Below are 19,898 nucleotides of genomic sequence, written 5' to 3'. Positions count from 1 at the left end.
ATGAAGCAGGACAAAGGCTAATAGAGTTTTGCCAAGAGAACACGCTGATCATAGCAAACACTCTTTTCCAATAGCACAAGAGGCGACTCTACACATGGACATCACCAGATGGTCAATATCGAAATCAGATTGATTATGTCCTTTGCAGCCAAAGATGGAGAAGCTCTCTATACAGTCAGTAAAAACACGACCTGGAGCCGACTGTGGCTCAGATCATGAGCTTCTTATTGCAAAATTTCGGCTGAAATTGAAGAACGTAGGGAAAACCACTAAACCATTCAGATATGACCTAAATCATATCCCTTGGAACACTCAACAGTGGCCACAAGACTGGAAAAGATCAGTTTACATTCCAATTCCAAAGAAGGGCAATGCCAAAGAGTGTTCAAACAACCGCACAATTGTGCTCATTTCACATGCCAGCGAGGTTATGCTCAAAATCCTACAAGCTAGGCTTCAGCAGCATGTGAACCGAGAACTACCGGAAGTACAAGCTGGGTTTTGAAGAGGCAGAGGAACTAGAGATCAAATCACCAACATTTGCTGGATCATGGAGAAAGCAAGAGAATTCTAGAAAATTGTCTATTTCTGCTTCATTGACTACGCTACAGCCTTTGATTGTGTGGATCACAACAAACTGTGGCAAATTCTTAAAGAGATGGGAGTATCAGACCACCTTGCCTGTCTCCTGAGAAACCTGTATGAGGGACAAGAAGCAACAGTAAGAACCAGACATGGAACAACCGATTGGTTCAAAATTGGGAAAGGAGTACGACAAGGCTGTATATTGTTGCCCTGCTTATTTAACTTATATGCAGAGTACATCATGAGAAACGCCAGATTGGATGAATCACAGGTCGGAATTAAGACTGCCGGGAGAATTATCAACAACCTCAGATATGCAGACGATACCACCCTAATGGCAGAAAGCGAAGACGATCTAAAGAGCCGCTTGTTGAGGGTGAAAGTGGAGAGTGCAAAAGCTGGTTTGAAACTCAACATTAAAAAAAAATAAGATCATGGCATCTGGCCCTGTCACTTCCTGTCATATAGAAGGGGAGGAAATGGAAGCAGTGACAGATTTTACTTTCTTGGGCTCCAGGATCACCGCAGACGGTGACTGTAGCCATGAAATTAAAAGACGCTTGCTCCTTGGGTGGAAAGCTATGGCACACTTAGACAGCATAGTAAGAAGCAGAGACATCACCTTGCTGACAAAGGTCCGTCTAATCAAAGCTATGGTTTTCCCAGTAGTAATGTATGGCTGTGACAGCTGGACTATAAGGAAGGCTGAGCACCAATGAATCGATGCTTTCGAACTGTGGTGCTGGAGAAGACTCTTACGAGTCCCCTGGACTGCAAGGAGGTCAAATCAGTCCATCCTAAAGGAAATCAACCCTGACTGCTCATTGGAAGGACAGATACTGAAGCTGAAGCTCAAATATTTTGGCCACCTAATGCGAAGAGAAAACTCTCTGGAAAAGACCCTGATGCTGGGAAAGATTGAAGGCAAAAGGAGAAGGGGACGGCAGAGGATGAGATGGCTAGATAGCATCACCGATGCAATGAATATGAACTTGAGCACACTCCGGGAGAGAGAGGAGGACAGGAAGGCCTGGCGTGCTATGGTCCATGGGGTCATGAAGAGTCGGACACGACTTCACAACTGAACAACAACAACAACAATCTGTGAACTGCAGGAAGAAAGTAACAAGTCTTCCAAAGAAAGACTGGATGGAAAAACTGTGTTCAAATGAATGTGGTCAAAGTACACATGATCTCCCCCATGCATTCATCCAACATGTGAGGAGGTTGTGGCACTGCGCAGGCTATGGGGTCACACTTGCTGGCTATACCCCCGCTGTCCATGTTTTAAGCCACTGAAAATGAGCTCTGTGTGCATACACAGGGGGAGATCATGGTCAAACTAGGATTCCCACCCTCCACCCCCTCCCCAGTGTGGAGAACCTCTTCATTCATAGGGCCCCTTCATGTGGCCACTGACTGGGACGTGAAGCTGGTGAGTGTTGGTGGAGGGATGGGTTATGCAGCATGACTCCACCATTTGCTCTTTCAATGTATGTGGGCATTCAAGTGAACCCATTTATAGCCGAGCCTATTTTATATTTTCTTCTTGCAGTGAGGGGTAGTTCCCTGTATTCATTATTTAGATTCTGTTGGACTAGGCAAACAGAGCACCCAGTAAAGGCCCTGCTCTGTTCTTGCTGGTGTAAATAAAGTGATAGAGCCTACTGACTACTGAACACAATAACAGAACCAAAATGATCCATGTTTTGCCCCTATTCTTGGTTATCTTTAATTTTGTTTTCATTATTCTGTTTTGTGCATCCGACCTGATAATGAGAACTATTTACCCTTGCAGAATGCCTAGGGTGTATTTAAGAGTGACATCAGCAACTTCTCAACCACTGTTATAAATCTATGTGTAGCTAAACAAATGTCCCAAGCCCTTATGAGAACAATAAATAAAAATTGAACACTCAGTTTGCCAATATGCTGCTGTGTAAACTAAATGCAACTCTCTTCTTTTTTTACTCTACAAAAGCTGAAATCTATTTAATTGAATTACTTTTCTGATTTCACTGAAGTTGGGGAAGGAAGGAAGGAAGGAAGGAAGGAAGGAAGGAAGGGAAAAGAAAAGAAAAAGAGCTGGGATGCATGCAATTATTAACTGATGCTGTTTTACACAAAGCCACATTCCGATTATCATATTTCAGCTTAATGAACACACATAAACAAGCCATTTGCCCAAGCACACAGCCCCTTTGCTCCTCCTCCAGCGCAAGCTGCAAATGAATCAGGAAGTCTCTAATTAACCATAGTTTCCCATTTCATTCAAACTGGGAAATTGTGGTTACCTGCTTCGGAGTGAGCTATAGTTTCTCAGATTGAACAAAACAGAAAACTATAGAATGGTTAATTAGAGGCTTCCTAGTTTGATTGCTTGTGCTGTGAAGGAAGAACCAAAAGAGCTGTGTGCATGGGCAAATGGCTTCTTTATATGATCATCTGAACTGCATCATTATAAGCAAGCAATAGAAGATGCACAAATGTCTGTGCATCTTCTTTTCACACTTCTAGATATTGTGAGCATAAAAAGTAATACACCTCACTGAAGAGAAGATGCATGTGATACTTCTCATAAAACTGCTTTTCTCATAAGTCATGAGGCAGCCCTTGTGACACATTTTTTTTCAACAGTAACAATGGCCTGCAGTAAGTCATTTAGTGTTCTAGAACTTGTGGGCTTTTGATCTTAGGAAAGCGAAGAGTTTGAAGATGTTGCCAATAAGTATTATTTATTTTTTAAAGATGTTTTTGACCAAAGCAAATTTCTAAAACTATTCAAAATATCAACAGATTTTTGTTTTAAAACTTTGAAATAATCTCAAACGTGGCTGAATTCTCTTTACATCTTCCAACAAGCTCCACTTAATAAATTATCTGTTTTAATACCTTGTCAGGGGACTAGATAACACTATCAGAATTTTAATATGTATAGAGCCACGGGGGAGTACTACTTGTGTACTCTATCTCAGATCACTCATTTCTGTAATTAGGGTGATCATCTTTATAACCTAGCCACTCTTATTTCAGTTTGACAAATTGTACAGAGGAGACAGGTGCCATTGATCCATTTCTAGAGTAATAAACTTCTAAATAACAAAAGCCGTAAACAACTTCATTAACAAACGGATCATAGCAAGGAATACAGAATTTAGGCAATGTAATATGCAAGTCAGTATAATATAAATTTGGATCATACTTTATTATAAATGTGGATTGTATGCAAATTCCAAAAGTATATTGTTGATTGCTTGTATTTGGCAAAAAAAAGGTTCTGAATACATAATAATATTTCCCACTTTACACCATGTAAAACTTTGGAATCTCCTCAAATCTCTAGACTAAACTAAAAGAAATGTAACAGTAAAAAGAGAAACAGATAATATTAAATACAAAACTAACACACCTTTGCAAAATCTAGTAAATTAATTGCAGGATTCCAAGGACATTAACTACATACATAGTTTACCAATATTTTCTTGTTACAGTTGTGAAATGGCACTTACCATACATATAAAATAGTTGAATATTTTGTTATTTGGGCTGGCTATGAAACTATTAATTTACTTTTCTTCCAGGACTTCACTAGGTCTCTAAGGAGTGAGTGCAGATTTACTATGCATGTTTAGACAGAAAAAAGCCCTACAGTTCCCACCATGCTGGACCTGTAGGACTTTTTAAAATGTCTAAACATGCATAGGATCGCATCCTTAACCAGTTTATCATTTGTTCAGATGTCACAATAAACCATGGTTTATTGTGACAGGAGCAAACCTAGCCTCTCCCTGGGCTCATATGCTCCCCTCTCCTCTGGCGCAGCCACAAGGGGTTCAGAAACTTTTGCTTCCATTTTTGATTAAGTGCAGCTTGTTGTGTCATCTGAATCCAATAAATTGTGTAACTGTGGCTTATTTGAAACAAGCCAACTTCAAACTGTGGTTTGTGAAGCTGGCTTGTTTCAAACAAACCATAGTTAAGATTAACCACAGTTTACAGTTTGAACATGCTAAAATGTGGTTAATTGAAATTAGAAGTGAAAATCTCTGTACTCCTGCTCACATGATGGAGGCTGAGGTGGAGGAGGAGAGGAGAAGGGGGACTATGTGAGCATAAGGGGAGGCTAGATTTGTTTCTGTCATGATAAATCACAGTTTAGCTTGACATCTGAATGCAGCCAGTATCTGGACAAAGTACCTAGAAACTGGGATACCACACACACACACAAATTTGCATGACAAGGCTGGGTTTCTGGTTTTATAAGAAGTGGGTCTTATTAGTAACAGTTTTTAACAATGTTTAACTGTGAATGAGTTTTATCTTGGTAAGTTAGAACCAAGATACACAAGTGACATATGCATCTATTGAAATGATCTTCGCTATTTTTCAAGTGGGAGCTACTTTGGCAAAATAAATTCAGTGTGAGAGCCAGACTTACATATAACTAAAATTAACACAGAAAAATCACATGCAAAACTTACTTTGGACTTCAGTTTCCATCAGCTCCAGCCAGCATGGCCAATGGCCAGGAATGCTGGGAGTTGTAGTCCAAAACATCGGGAGGTCACTAATGGAAGGGAATGTAAATCCCTGCTTACTCTTCTGCAGAGTGGGGTGGGGGGAATGACAACTGCTTGGGGGGATGGGGGTGTGTGACTCTCCAACACAAAAGAAATCACCTAAAATTTACCATGGTCAGCTACACACTGATTGCTATTATAGAGGGTGGAGGAGGATTAACCTAGTCACAGTGTCTCTTTTTACCTTTTATTGGTGTAACATAACACTTCTTGCTCCCTCCATGCTGCAGCTCAGCTGTCCTGCTTTTTTTCTTTTCTCCTCTTGTTTAAACCCTGGAAGAAGCTTGGCTCTTTGGGGGGCTGGGCTAGGCTGGGTTCCCCTCCCTGATAAAGCAGGGAAGGTTGCTGCCAGCTGGCACATACTAGATTGCAAAGTGCAGTACTGATTCCAATGCTGCAGCTGCACTCCATTTTAAAAATTCTACAAATTTCCCTCAGAGTGAGAATGGCAGCATACTCAGCAAATCAAACTCCACCTTTAGGGTCACACAGCCAAGGGGGCACTGGAACAGTGATAGGTCCTCATTGGCCTCGTGACCAGAAAGGTGGAGTCTGTGTCATTGCTATTGTCGCTCCACTGAGGGAAATGTTTGAAGTTAAATCAAATGTTTCCTCACAGGTTTGTGGTTGAATAGATTAGCTGAAATTAACTCTTCTGTACAAGGAAAGGGCTGGATCTCGTCTGATCTCGAGCTAAGCCGGGTCAGCCCTGGTTAGTACTTGGATGGGAGACCGCCAGGGGATCAGGTTTCCTGCACTGACCAGGGGGTTGGACTCAATGGTCTTGTAGGCTCCTTCCAACCCTATGATTCTATGATTCTCTGAGATAGATATTAGCAGTGTGATATCCAACATCAATGCCATTTTAATAATTAAAAATGTCATTTCAAATACCTTTTAAGTGCATTTGGAATATTTAGTATTTAAAAAGTATAAAACAAAATATTGCCTTATCTTCTCGTACAACTTCTAAAGTACTTCTTCTATTGAGTGCGCACACTTCTTTCCCTTGTTTTACCCAGTGCAAATGACAAGGATAATGTATTTTAAATATTGCCTTCTTTTAAAGTTACGATAGATCACTGTTCTTCACTGCAAGCCCTGCGGGCCACTGGTGACTCCCAAACACACCACTGGCAGTTCCCAAACACATTTCCAGCCCCACCCCCTGCTTTCAGCCAGCCCCCCACCCCCATGCCACAGAAATAGCCACACTGGCAGTAGCGAGCCGGGCGGAAGTTAAATGGTGCACTTGCGACCACATTTACAAGTACCAAATCTAGGTGACTTAGGTTGCAATTCTATACCCACTTATCTGGGAGTAAGCCCCATTGAACACAACGGGACTCTCCTCTGAGTAAACATGCATAGAATTGCATTGTAGGAAGCCAGAATTATTGTTTTAAAAGCAAATGAATAACAGAAATTATTTAAGAAATCACAGCAGCCTTTTGGGCCGCCAGTAAGTCTTCTTCAGATCTTTCAAAAACTCTTAAGATTACAGTATCAAAATTGCTTGCTAGAGGGGACTGCATGGTTTTTAACCCACTGTGTACTTTATGAACGATAATGAAGGGCCCAGTTATGAATAGCGCTCCTTGACAAGCATACACAATATTTCCTCGCTGTCTAATATGGCCTGCTTTTGTTATAGGAGGCAGTAGAGTAATGCCACACTGCCCTGAGTTCCTTTTGAAAACATAGTATTAAATGTGATCATGGTCATGAGAACTTGTTTCCATGTGTTTGTTGGCATGCACTATTTATATATATGCCTATCCTCCTGTTTTTTGTCAAGTGCCATGTACACAGATGATGCTAAATAAATAAATAAAATTTATATGGCTCAGATGATAACTGTGATCCTGGGATGTGGATTACATCCTTATCTTGTGTTTGCAAGTAATAATTAAAATGGGATGACAGAAATTACACAACACAAGTATAGCCCTTTCTACATGCATGTATATTCAAATACGTTTGTATTCTTTTTACTTTAAATCTGTAAGATGCTTCTACTGAGATTGATGGGGGTTATATATGCAAGAAATTTGTAGGACCGTATCCAAAGGGATGCCTGGACTTCAAACATATGTCAGAGATTTTAAAAATGTATTTTTTTTAAGCAAGTCTTTTCAGAGAAAACAAAGAGTTGACCAAGGTAAACATGAGCTCACCTGTCTTTGTAATTGATCACAGTATCAATGATGGCATTCATCTGCTTTGTCAGCTTAGGGGGATTGGGTGACAATTTCTCGGCTGGAGGTCTTCCCCTCCTCTTTTTTGCCTTCTCTCCATCTTCTTTGCCTGAATCCTTGTCAACATTTCTTCTCCTTTTTCGTTTTTTAAGCCGAACTTCCTCTTCCATTTCTTCCAAATTGCCGTCTTCGATTGCCTATTAATTAGAGAAGTAGAAAAACATACTTGAAAGATCAAAGACACCAACAGAAGGTATATACAGAAAACTGTGGAAGGTGTAAATAACCTTGCAGTATGAGCTGAATCAATCTGGAAGCACAAGTTCAACAAAAAATATTATTAGGGGCAATCAACAGGACTAAATTTAAAAGCATAGTAACAATATTGTCCCAAGTAATTTAACTGTATCCAGTAGAGCGGCAAGGCCACACCCCAAAAGGCCTTTGATGTTACAACAGTGTACATGCAAAGCATGTTCAAGAAGATAGTTTAATAGTTACATTCATATATCATTTTAATGCATGTTTTCTACAGAAGGCAATCATTAGGTGGCGAACAACATCCCCTTCAAATTACATTCATCCGCATACATATACACATACCCCCTTACCCCACAAACATAACCTCTGAGAAATTAACATAACCTCTGAAAAATTAACAAGACAGATACTTTTTCAGAAGAGTTTTCAGACAGAATTCCCAAATCACTTAAGAGTACACATTTAAATCACCATGTAGTTTTCACCTAATACCTCCTGACAATGCAGAAAAGGTGGACAGTACAGAATACTGGCATTATGGGATTGGGAAAACAACACAACTCATACACAGTCAAGCAACATCCACTAGTATAAAATTTACCTGTAATTGTGTGCTTACAATCACAGTCAACAACATTAGGCAGTGAGAAAGTGAAATTTCTAGAAAAACAAACCTGGTTTAAAAGAAATCTGTTCACACTCTATCTCAGAAATCCATGTGACAAACAGAGAAGCTGAACTTTCTTTGGTTTTAAAACAAAAGAAAAAGCCAAAGATACAAGGAAGTTCAGTTTTACATAAAATTTAAAATTAAATAGATGTTCAAGGGAAAAAAACAACCCACCACCCTGATTTTGAAAATAAATCACATCAACCTTTATGATGAATGCTTTCTCAAAACATAAATGTTGATATTGTCCCTTTTCTTCCCTGTACTGCCTAGAACACATGCAAATGCTAATCAATCCTTTTTCAGAGCTGAAAGAGCTCTAATCATAAGGCAATTACCTTCATTTTTCCACAGCACCAAACATGGCTAATATTTATGATCATGTGAGTGTAACAATCAATATACAAAGAGTGATTACATCCTAGACACAATTTCTTTCACTTGGGTACGTCTCTTGCAAAACGATTTGTGCATAAAACCTCGTGCACCACACAAAACAGGCTGGCATGTTAAAAACGCCAGTGAGATTTCAGAATCTGTTTCCTATTCATCCGTCGATGTGCAAATCCACAGAACAAACATGAACGTACAATCCTGAGGGAGAGCCTGAAACCCAGGCCTTAATAATCAAAAGACAATTTCCATCATGCTTCCACAGCATTCAGAAAGCCACTATGAAGGAGCTTGAGATCTGATGAGTTAGGAGGAAGAAAGAAAGGCAACAAAAAAAATATCTGCACACAAATTCATTAATATTCATTTGGCTAACGCAGGACACCCACTATACAACACAGCAGCTAGCGAAGATTAAGCAAAGGAAACTGTTCTGCAAATCTTGGAAGCTAGAAATGCTAATAATAAATACAGCATGCAAGGCTGTCAACAGTTAATGTTATTGCTTCTCCTTGAGCACTCATTTGTACACAGAAAACACAGAGAACACCAGCTTTTGATGTGTTACACACCTACACATGCCTGTGATGTAGTTCTACTGAATCTTCAAGACGGCAATGAAAAAGGATATTTACCTTACCACTATCAGCAGGCCGGCTATCGGAAATCACAGTTAGTGGGGATAAAATTAACAAGCCAGCAAAGCAGCGAGCTGCTAGTCTCTTCATCAGCTGATCAGGAAAAAAAAGAGAGCTGGGGAAAGGCTATGTTTTCATATACAAGTAATTTTATTTTACTGAAAATGTAATACTGAAAGGATTGTAGATACTCAAATCTGCTGTTTCATTCTACCTACCACAAGGCCCGAAGCCTTCTTCCTTCAGCCTGCTTTAATATTGACAACTACTTATCATATTTTCCCCTTATTATTCCAGGAACTCAAATCAGGATTTTTTTTGGCAAGGCAGTTATTGGTTCCTGAAAGCATTTTAATTATAGTATCAATATTTAAAAAACCAGATATATAAATATATTTTAAAGCAAAATAATGAAGTGTGCATTTTAAAGCTGTATTACACACAAACTGCTCCATTGTTCTCTTTGGAAATCATGGATTTGGATTTCCTGGGATTGCTATAAGCACTATCATGTTTTTAAAATATGTTCTGTCTGAACATGTTTTTGCAAGGGTTTTTTTAAGCTATGAAATATTTCTTTTTTTAATATTCCCACCCCCCCCCCAATCAAATAGAGGATAACAAAATTGCACTGCTCCATATACCACACCTAAAAGGTGACTTCAATGATCACTTTGCTGATCACTTGTTTGCAGGATTTTTTAAAGGATCTGAGTAAAAATGACATTACAACTGATATTATCAATTCTCCACGAGACAGAAATACACATTCTAGACTTTATGTATTTTGTACATATGCTGACAAGCTACTTACAAAAATAATGATTTTTAAAAAAAAAAAAACTTCTGTAATTTGAGTTAAAATTCATCAAAATTGGTTCTCTGCATTTTGTTGACAATACATGCAAGTTCACACATTTTAATCAAATTAAAGTCTTCATGTACCAGGTACACAACTCACAAAGCTAGGTATAGTAGGTGACAGGGATTTGTTAATGACATATTAATCATTTGGATACTATAGTCAATTTCAAAATTTATTTTTAAAAATGTCAAAATATGATCAAGCACTACTCTTAGTCATGTGGTAATTTCATCTATTCTCTTGCTTGCAAAACTACATTCAACTCATTCGACCCCCAAGAATTTTGCATCATTTTATTCCTCTGGGCATTGGTGCCACACTGTAAACCTACAAACACTTACCAGCACAGGGTTTAATCCAATGTCACATGAACAGACTTCCTTTTATGCCCCTTCCTCTCCTCCTCCCTGCTCCCTGCCCCCCCCCCCCAAATATGATCCGGAGGGTCCAACTCAACCGACTGGAGCAGGTCTGAGGGAGCACAGGGGACTGCAGAATCTTTTCTGCCAATGATGTCTGTTCTGTTGGTGGAGGGACACCATTGGAATTTACCCATAGTTATGAAACAAATCCCAGAACCAGTTTCTGATTGCTGACATGAAGCCCATATGTGCAAGACACAGCTCTGCTGTATCTCCTAAGCTCAAATGATTCTAAGTAACTGAGGTGGACAAAACAGAGCTAGGATCAGCCCAGCTTTCAGGCAGGACGATATGTCCTGCAACAGGAGGCAGGTTTTGATGTACTATTAAAAGGTAGCAGTCAACTATTTAGATTTTTTTTTTAAACCACCATTGGCGGGGGAGGGGGTACCATTTGGATTTTCTGTCTCAGATACCAAAATATCTTGGGTGTCCCTAGTGATAGAAATTACTGGGCAGATATACAATATTAACACATTCCTTCCCTAAAAACCTTGTTTTTTTCTATTTTTTTTAACCACAATTAAATGTAATATGCCATTGGGCAAGCCCGCCGATTCTACTGCACAAGTAGGATGCACCACTTGTGCAACGGAGATGTAATGCTACCCACAGGAAGCCACAAAACAAGCAGAAATGCTCGTTTCTGGATTGGCAGAGCTCCTTTATATGAGCTCCATTTACCTGTGCTGTTCCAGAAACTAATGTTTCCATTCTTTTCCAGATGTTCCCAGAAGTGCTAAATCTCCATTACGCAAGGGGTGGAAATGGCTTGCGGAATAGAATCAGCAGGGGCGCAACCGAACTGGCAGGGGCAGATCAACCCATTGGATACTGCTCATTATCTACAAAGAAGACTGCTCCAAAATGTCTCACCAGTCAAAGTCCCCAGTGCACACAAAACTAATAAAAGTTTCCTCCAGATTAAATTACTAATTGCTCATACTTATCCTATACTAGTCAACGCAGCACCTGTTAAGACTACAACAAGAGAACTACATTTTATGCCAGCAGCATGCTTTTGTTACAAACTGGGGTGGGATGGAGTCTTGGGTGCTCTATAGGACAACCACTTATTGATTACAACAGGCAGCTACTGTATGTCCATTTGATAAAGACACCTGTCTTAAGAAATATTTTTTTATTAGCTAAACATTATGCCTGGAATTAACCCTTATGTCTACAAGTTCCAGGACTGTAAAAGGACTGAGAAAAGGTGAATGTATTTTGAAGATGACCAAGGAAATGTCACTCAGTTGTTTCTACAGACAAATTCTAATCCTAATCTGGAGGTATTTTTCAAAACCAGTCCAGCTCAGAAGGACATCTGACATAGGAATTTCAAAAGTAGAGATCTTGATCAAGACCCTCTTTCTGCTGTGGAAGTATAGGTTCCAACAGTCTCCTTCATGTTGAACTTGTAGCTGTATTGCCTAAAAATGAATTTGGGACACCAACAGCAAAGAATCAACATACAAAACTGCGACATATGAAAGGTCAAGTTAAGTTTGTTTTCTTCTAATTTTTTGAAAAATGCAAAAGGGACACATTTGTTAATAAGACAGCTTGGGAAGTTTCACCATTTCTGGAATGTCATATTGAGAAAGTTTTCATCAAGCTTCTACCCAGGTTACTGTACAGAGCAGCAGCTCTGTACTGCAACTGGTCACAGAACTCACAAGAGCTCCAAGCCTTAAGCTGTATCTATGGTAGGGATGTCAGAGAATTCCGCCACAGATCTCGGTGAGGCCGAATGCCAGTGCATTCGGCCCCCCGAAATCTGTGGCGGAACGAAGCCCCTGCCCCCCCCACGAAAGGCGTGCGAAACGGAGCACTTACCTGCTGCCGTCTGCGCTGACTTGCGAATGGCAGCCGTGCTGCGGCCGCCATTCGCTTCCTCATCATAGCTGTCATAGGCTACGTAAATAATTATGTAGCCTATCACGGCTAACGCAGGGATGCCATTTGCGTCCCTGTGGAGGCCGTGATAGGCTACGTAAGTATTTATGTAGCCTATCACGGCAAGCTAAAAAAAAAACAACAGCTGCAACACCGGCTGCAGGCGGCCCCGGCCGGTGGCTCTGCGGAATCTCCGCGGAGTGGAACCGGCCGGGTTAGGATTTCAGGGGGAGGTGCGAAGCGCCTCCCCCCCCGCTGCAAATCACCCCGTCGAAAAAGTAAGTGACTTGCGTACACCCCTAATCTATGGTGTCCAATTCCTCCAACAACAACGTGAGGATTGCTAATATAAAGGGGCTGGGACACAAGCCCCAGGACCAGGAAGAGAGCCTCTATCCAGATACATGGTGGCCAGGTTCGGACGATCATTGGAGGAAAAGAAGCCACCATGGCTTCTTTTCCCTAACCTGCACATGCTGCTCACGTGCTGACCATTTCCCCAATTACCCATGCTGTGGTGCAGGTTGTCATGTCGTCCAAACCCAGCAAGATGTGCAGAGTTCCAAACCACTCTGCAACCCATGGCTTCCCATGGGGTAGTTTCCTTAATTACCCATGGTGTGGTTAATTAGGGAAATGATGGATGCATGGGTGACATGGCTGGGGCAGGGAAAAGACGCCAGAGTGGCTTATTTTCCTCCAATGATTGTCTGAACCCAGCTGGTGTGTCTGTGATGCCCTAAGCTTACAGAGCTTCCTAAAATGCACAAAGGTATTATGAAATGTATCACATGGAAAGCCATCTTAGTGCATTCTGACAAAAGCTACAAGCATCATTCCACGTTCTTCATATTTGTTAATGGTCTAAAACATATAGATAACAATGAAACCAGTCATGCTAAGTTGTAGTAATAATATCAAAGTTTTCTGTCTGTTCACTTGCAAAATAAAAGTCATCCACACATTTTAACAGACCGGTGTACCAATTATTCATTGACTTATATTCACTAACTATCAGTAACTAAAGCAAGATATACATTTCAACTGGATAAATAACCTTTCAATACCTGGTTGTCTGAAGCAGTAAAAGACAACCAGCCCTTTCTAAGTATTCTGCTTACAAAATGAAAAAAAGGAGGGTAAAAGATGAGATTATAATTCTCTGATCAGAGTGAGGGAAACCACTGAATTCTCTAAAGGCTAGTGCAGATATAACACTCCTGATTCCTCATGAGGTCAAACGCCCCCGTCCTGGGCACAAATTCCCCCATCCTTTAACCATGGTTAATGTTAATTTGGGCTAACTGTTAATCACTATTTGAAACAAGTTATGTACTGATATAAGTCTTAACAGGTGGTTAAGGCTGGTGGGGAGATAGCAGGGGGAATTTGCCGGCTTCCAGCCCAGCTCTCTGGTGCAATCTTGCAGCCTTCTGCTAAACCCTTTTCACCAGGTTTAAAGGATCAGAGCTATTACCCGTGTTTTGGCCCAATTCTGAAACAAGCCTATTAGATCCTAATAGCTTGCTGAACTCTGACAATCAAATGATTGTGTTAATTTTTAATGTTATAATAATACAGAGTTAATACCAGAAACATGTTTCCTTTTAAGAACAATTTACACCAAATAAAATTTATTTTAACTGAAGTCAATCTTAACCAACAGTTTTAAGTCCCCAGAGACTGAAATTAAGGTTTACTTTATCTCCTTTCTTATCCTATCAACAAAACTGAAGAGATTCTTTCATGGAGAAAAGACAACTTGGACAGCAACCCTATGGCCCCTAGACAGAGGTCGGATTTCTGGATCTGAGGTCAGAGACAGCACTCCTACTTCGGATCCAGGAATCCAAGGTCCCCACTCCCTCCCCCTCCCCTTTGCAGCTGATGCAGAGAGAACTGTACCAGCTGCCTCTCCAAGGTCACCAAAGTGACCTCAGAGAGGGGGGAAAGGCGGCCTGCCAGTGGGTGGGGAGGGGACTGGGGAGGCCGGCTTTTGCAGTATCTCCAGGCCTCTCCAGCCTCCTTCTCTCCCACTCTACAGAGCCCCAGCTAGATGGGCAAAAAAGCCTGTCTAGACAAAATGCAGAGCAGGAGGAGCACACAGACAAGTTCGGTGGCTTACAGCCATCTCAACAGGATTGCACCCTTACAGTCTCAACCCAGTTTTCAAGCTGTAACAGTAAATTATAACTGAGTTTTCAACTGACTGACAAGTTGGTGACCGAGCAGAATAATACTGGCCTTGCTCAGTAACACTTTTTGAAACAACAATAACTACTACTACTACAACAAATGGGTGAGGAGATTCTCTACCGGGAGTACCACTTACATTGAATTTTTTTTGACCCCTGGGCAAATTTATTACACTCCCCACAAAACTCAGCATACCTTGTGATGTAAAAGTACATACACTGCTCACAGAAAGGGGTACAGAAAGAAGGAAGGTCATAAATAGAAAAAAAAAAAAAGGATGTAAATTTGTGGACTTGTTTTGTGTGCGTGTGTGTAGTATCTTCTATGTATCTGTTTCCCTTTCATCCTCTCATACATTCCCCCATGCACATATCCTGATTCATACTATGCACGGCAATATTTATATACTCAGACTACACATCTACCTACCATTCCCAAACAAATAGTCTAATAGCTGACACTACTGTGAAAATAGGCTGTCTACCCTCAACTCTGCTCACCACCTTCCCACCAAGAGCACGTAGCCCCTTCTCATCTCTGTGTACTGACACTTTTCTAAACTCCTGAATAATTGGAACACAAACATTCCACAGTACCTGAACAGCTAAGGCGAATGAGGGCTCATTTTAATCAGTTGAAATTAGGCCCTTACAGCCCATAGCTATGGAGGTTTCAAAGACGGTGGCCTTTGTTTACCTCAGTAGTTTTATTTTCTTTTATTGAGCTGATCTAGCTCAATAAATGGTTTGGCCCAAGTTAATTGAAGGACTTTTCCACTGCCAAGGACTATTAGGCTGGTGAGTGCAACAGAGAGGGCCTTCTTCGTGGTGGCCCCACACCTCTAGAATCAGCTTCCATTGGGTGTTTGTCAGGCCCCTTTTTCTCAGGTTTTCAGAAAAGCTCTCAAACCCATCTGTTTTCCCTGGCCTTTCTGTAAGTTCCTGAGCTGCTGGTTCCAGGTAACTTTTGTTGGTATTGATTTTTTTTTAATCAGTAACCTTTGTTTGTATTCAACATGTAATATATATGTACTTATTAAATGTTATTGTATCTGTTTTGTGTGGTTTTTATCTTGCATGCTGCCTTGAGAGAGTTTTACTCTTAAAGGCAGCCTAAAAATAAATCTAAATAAAATGTTTTTTTGAATCTACTTCTGAGGATAAACTGGCAAAACCACCATGTTTACTATATGGCAAGAAACTGATCCCAATTAAGAAGTGCTTATAATTATATCGAAAACAACTAGGCCTATGGTTGCTAGACAGTGTCTAGATGGCCATAGGATTTTTCAGTTTCTGGGAACTGAGCTCGGAGCCAGGGCTCCAAGCTTGGTTCCCAGAAACTGTGCTCCCCACCCCCTCCGTCGCTGCCTTATAGGCTCTACACTCGTGAGAGCAGTTTTGACTATCCACAAATGCAGGGCAGTTGGAGCACAGAGGAGGGGATCCCCTCTGTGCTTCGCCCGCCCCGCATTGGATAGTCATCCGCCGAGTTTGGAGGCGGCTAACTATCCCCATAGGGTTGTGCCCTAAGAGTCTTGTGACACTGCAAAGACTAACAAATTTATTCTGGCATAAGCTTTAGTGAACTATAGCCCACTCCATCAGATGCATAGAGCATTAACGAGAGTTTCAGGAGTGAAACAGGCAAAGAGACATTTCTGATACAGACACGCATTACTTTGACAGTAATCAAGGTTTTTGCAAAGAGGCTTCATGTTAATCTCTGAATAACTATATGAACCATCTGAAAAGTCTATCTTGACCTTAATTACAGCAGGAAACTTGTTATTCTCTATCAGCATAATCTTTCCTTCTAATAGCAACTTTTTGTTCCTATCAGCAGGGAAGCAAAATGGGGCCATCCACAGGCAAGATAAGGATTTCTGCATACTCAGGCAACTCCCCAGGTATGTAAAAAATATTAGTTTGTAAATTAAAAAAAAGAAACCAAAGTCACCCGACAAAGATTGAACATGCTCACTGACCTCCAGAAAGCATGGATTGTTAAGAGCAGTTGGAAAACACACACACACAGGCAATGGCTTGGAAAAAGGCAAGAGAGAAATGGCCTCATCAAATCCCTTATAATATCCTGGACAGGGGTGGGGAATTAGGATCAGGAGATGTGCACTGTGAGGCATGCATCTCTAACCCTAATTCCCCCTGCCCGTCCAGATGCTATTAGCTTTTAAGAACTCTGACCACTTTGAAGCTCAAACAGTCCAGGGAAAGGGGGATTAATTAGGAGAAGTGGGAAAGAGCTACTTTATCCAGTCTTACTTTATCACCCCTCCAAGGACTCAGTTGCTAAGGGGGCAGGAGGAAAGGTAAAACTGGGATCAGGGATGTATGCTGAGATATGCGCGTCTCCCACCCCACACACAAAAGAAACTCTCTTGTACACTGTGGGCACAGAAAAGAAAAAATAGGCTTCACACACTCACGCGTGCACACACACACATTGTATTGTTCAGGGTTGGAGCTAGATGAGCATCTTCGTGTCCACCTAGCCCCAAACCTTATCAATCAGAGCTCATTAGTCTTACATTGTGATGCTATTGAAGTTGAGTGTGTCCCATTTGTTCATTCCCCCTGTCTCCTGTGTGCGATTCCTTTTGGTCCCCCAACTTGTATTCCCCTAATACAACACTAATACAGAAAGAAATATATACAACATACCCTTAGCCACTGTTTCTCTGTCAGGGCATCACTGTAGTCCACATCCCTGCGCTGGCGGGACCCTCTGCCAAATATTTTCTCCTCTTCTTCTTCACATGTAAGTCTTTCAACTTCAGCATCATCTTTGATTATCCAGGATGGCAGGTCATCTTCCTCCATCAACCGTGGTTTGCGTTTTGGATTTCGAGCATCCTCCCTGCGCCGGTCCATGTCCATTCGCTGTGTGAGGAATAAATGCTATCATTAAAAAAACTACTAGCAAGTAGTTTTCTTAAGTTTACTAGCAACTTCATTTATAACTTATTTAAACTTTTGCAGCATGTTCTGCTATTTTTCTTTACCTCAATGAAGTTACCTTCAAGGGATCGTTATCAAATGACAAAACTTAGATTGAAATAGAATGGACTTTTGAGATGCTGAGAACTTGGGAGCACTCACTGATGTTAATGGGAAATGCAGTTAATCAGCATCTCTGAAAATTATGACTCAATGGTGGCTAACGCACATATCACTCCTTCTAATATGAACTCTAGTGGTGAGTGCTGACAGGACAGCCGAAATAGAGCCACTGAGAAACAAGAGGGAGGCATCAGCATGCTCAGAGGAATCCTGAGCTCTGCAGAACTTTAACATCAACAACAAAAACATTAAAGGGGTGACCCCTTCCAAAAAACAGTCCAGTGATACTGATCATGCTCAGCAGCCATGGTATGTAGAATGACAGCTGGAAAAGAAAAACAGAACATGGAGGGAGTGAGGGGGAGAAAAGTGGAATGCCCTGCTTGGAGGGAATGGCAGACCGGAACCCTGAACAGCAGCACTCCTTTTAAAAGGGAGGACGCACTGCAACATTTTGGTGCAGGTTCTACTTGTTAATAAGTAGCAGTATTTTTAAACACCAATGAGTTTTCTCCAAAATCAGCCTTTCTTTTACTAATGTGATCTGCCACACTAGGAGCTGCTACAGCTTTGGCTATTAAGTATGTGTCATCACACTGAACTTTCCTACAATATATTCCAAGCTCTTTGTGTGCTTATGGACCAGTTCACACATAATCCTAAGCTAGAATTTAGCATTACATGCACAAACAGGAATATCCCCGCATGAAGCACTGGGATTATGTGCCCCCCACTCCTCTTGCACAGCTGTAAGTGCGTTTCACGTTAGCAGATTCCTGACTTGTCATTACATGTGAACCAGGAATTGTGATTAAAAGAAACTCTAGTCAACTGCTGAACAAACCAACCTCAAATCCTGAATTGTTTTTCTGCTTTGTTTAGCAAGTCCTGCTTTGTACTTAAGGACAAACCAGGAATCTGCTAAGGTGAAACTAAATTCCGGTTTATTCCTCTTCCCAGCTGTGTGGGATGAGTGTGTGAGCCCAGCATATTGCACAGGCTCATTCCTGCTTGTGCACATAATGCTAAATTATGGTTTAGTGTTATGTGCAAACCAGCCCTATACGTATGGGCATGGCATGAAATACAATCTGGACTCCACCCTCCCTCCCAGCATTGAAATAATTATGGAGTTACAGAATCTCAGCCTTGACTGTGAAATTCTACCTGTTAGTGCTCTTACATTTCCTATTATAGACTTTAAAGTGAACTCTGGGTCAGTTTTTTAAAAATCAAATAATTAACCAATGAGCTAACTGAAAACTTGTATTGTTTGACAACAGAGAAAGGTGTACACAGAGTCCAACCCCTTTTGCAGCATAGAGTACTGATGACTGCTGATACCATAGATGAAGAATTCACAGGATGTTATTATTTTAGTGGAGGAGTTTGAATTACTCTTTGCAAGACATGGGTTGAAAGGTTTTGCTTGAAATTTTTTAAATTATATACATTGCTGTAGGAACACATGAGAGCAGTAACATTCACCCACCTCCCACAAATTGATCAACTAAAGCCTGAAAACTTCCATTAAATAATCAAAATGTAGGTAAGGAATTCTGTTCAGCTCCACCCCCAAAATATTTATACAAAGCACTCCTCTGTCATGTTGTCCCATATCAAAATATGAATTTAACCTATGAGAATGATGAGACATGTAGAATACCTGGGAATGCTGGGAATCTATTATAGTTTTAATGCACTTCTAATTACATATACTGTGAAGTCACTAGGACTATAATATTGTTTTATAATTTTATTTACTTTGTTTCTTCCATATTACTATGTTGGTCATTTTAAAATAAGACAGAGGAGAGTTATTTTTATTTTTTAGAGACATTAAAGTCTTATTTCATTGAAGAGATGCCCTCAAGAGGAGGACATGCTCAATAGCCTTTGCGGAGCAGTATTATCCTGTTTGTTGTGGAAATTACCCCAATATAGCAGTAGGCTATTGCACTAGTAGGCTTGCGAACATACAAAGTATACCATTGGATGACCCTCAAGACTGCTAAGCTGATGGGATTTACTAGAAAGTGAATGTGCTCCTTCCCTTTGATTAGCACCTCAGCCCAAAACCAGTTCCTTTTCATTCCTTTGCTCATTTATGT

The 19,898-nt window shown here is 40.8% G+C and overlaps 1 protein-coding gene across 3 annotated transcripts in view; it reads right to left on the bottom strand.

The window, feature by feature from the left end:
- Positions 1-19,898, bottom strand: part of SMARCA2 (SWI/SNF related BAF chromatin remodeling complex subunit ATPase 2) — a 147,132-nt gene that overhangs the window by 25,511 nt on the left and 101,723 nt on the right. For all 3 annotated transcript variants that reach the window (XM_084834397.1, XM_084834399.1, XM_084834398.1), the window contains 2 exons: positions 17,389-17,607; positions 7,343-7,560 (listed from right to left, as the gene is read on the bottom strand). In XM_084834397.1, the coding sequence (XP_084690523.1) occupies positions 7,343-7,560; positions 17,389-17,607 (437 nt within the window). The remainder of the gene's footprint in view (positions 1-7,342; positions 7,561-17,388; positions 17,608-19,898) is intronic.

The sequence above is a fragment of the Heloderma suspectum genome, chromosome 2 (genome assembly GCF_057233095.1).
Source record: "Heloderma suspectum isolate Gila_16-S chromosome 2, 16-S_ref, whole genome shotgun sequence".
In the NCBI taxonomy this organism is placed as follows: domain Eukaryota; kingdom Metazoa; phylum Chordata; class Lepidosauria; order Squamata; family Helodermatidae; genus Heloderma; species Heloderma suspectum.
This window is presented reverse-complemented; position numbering and strand designations above follow the sequence as displayed.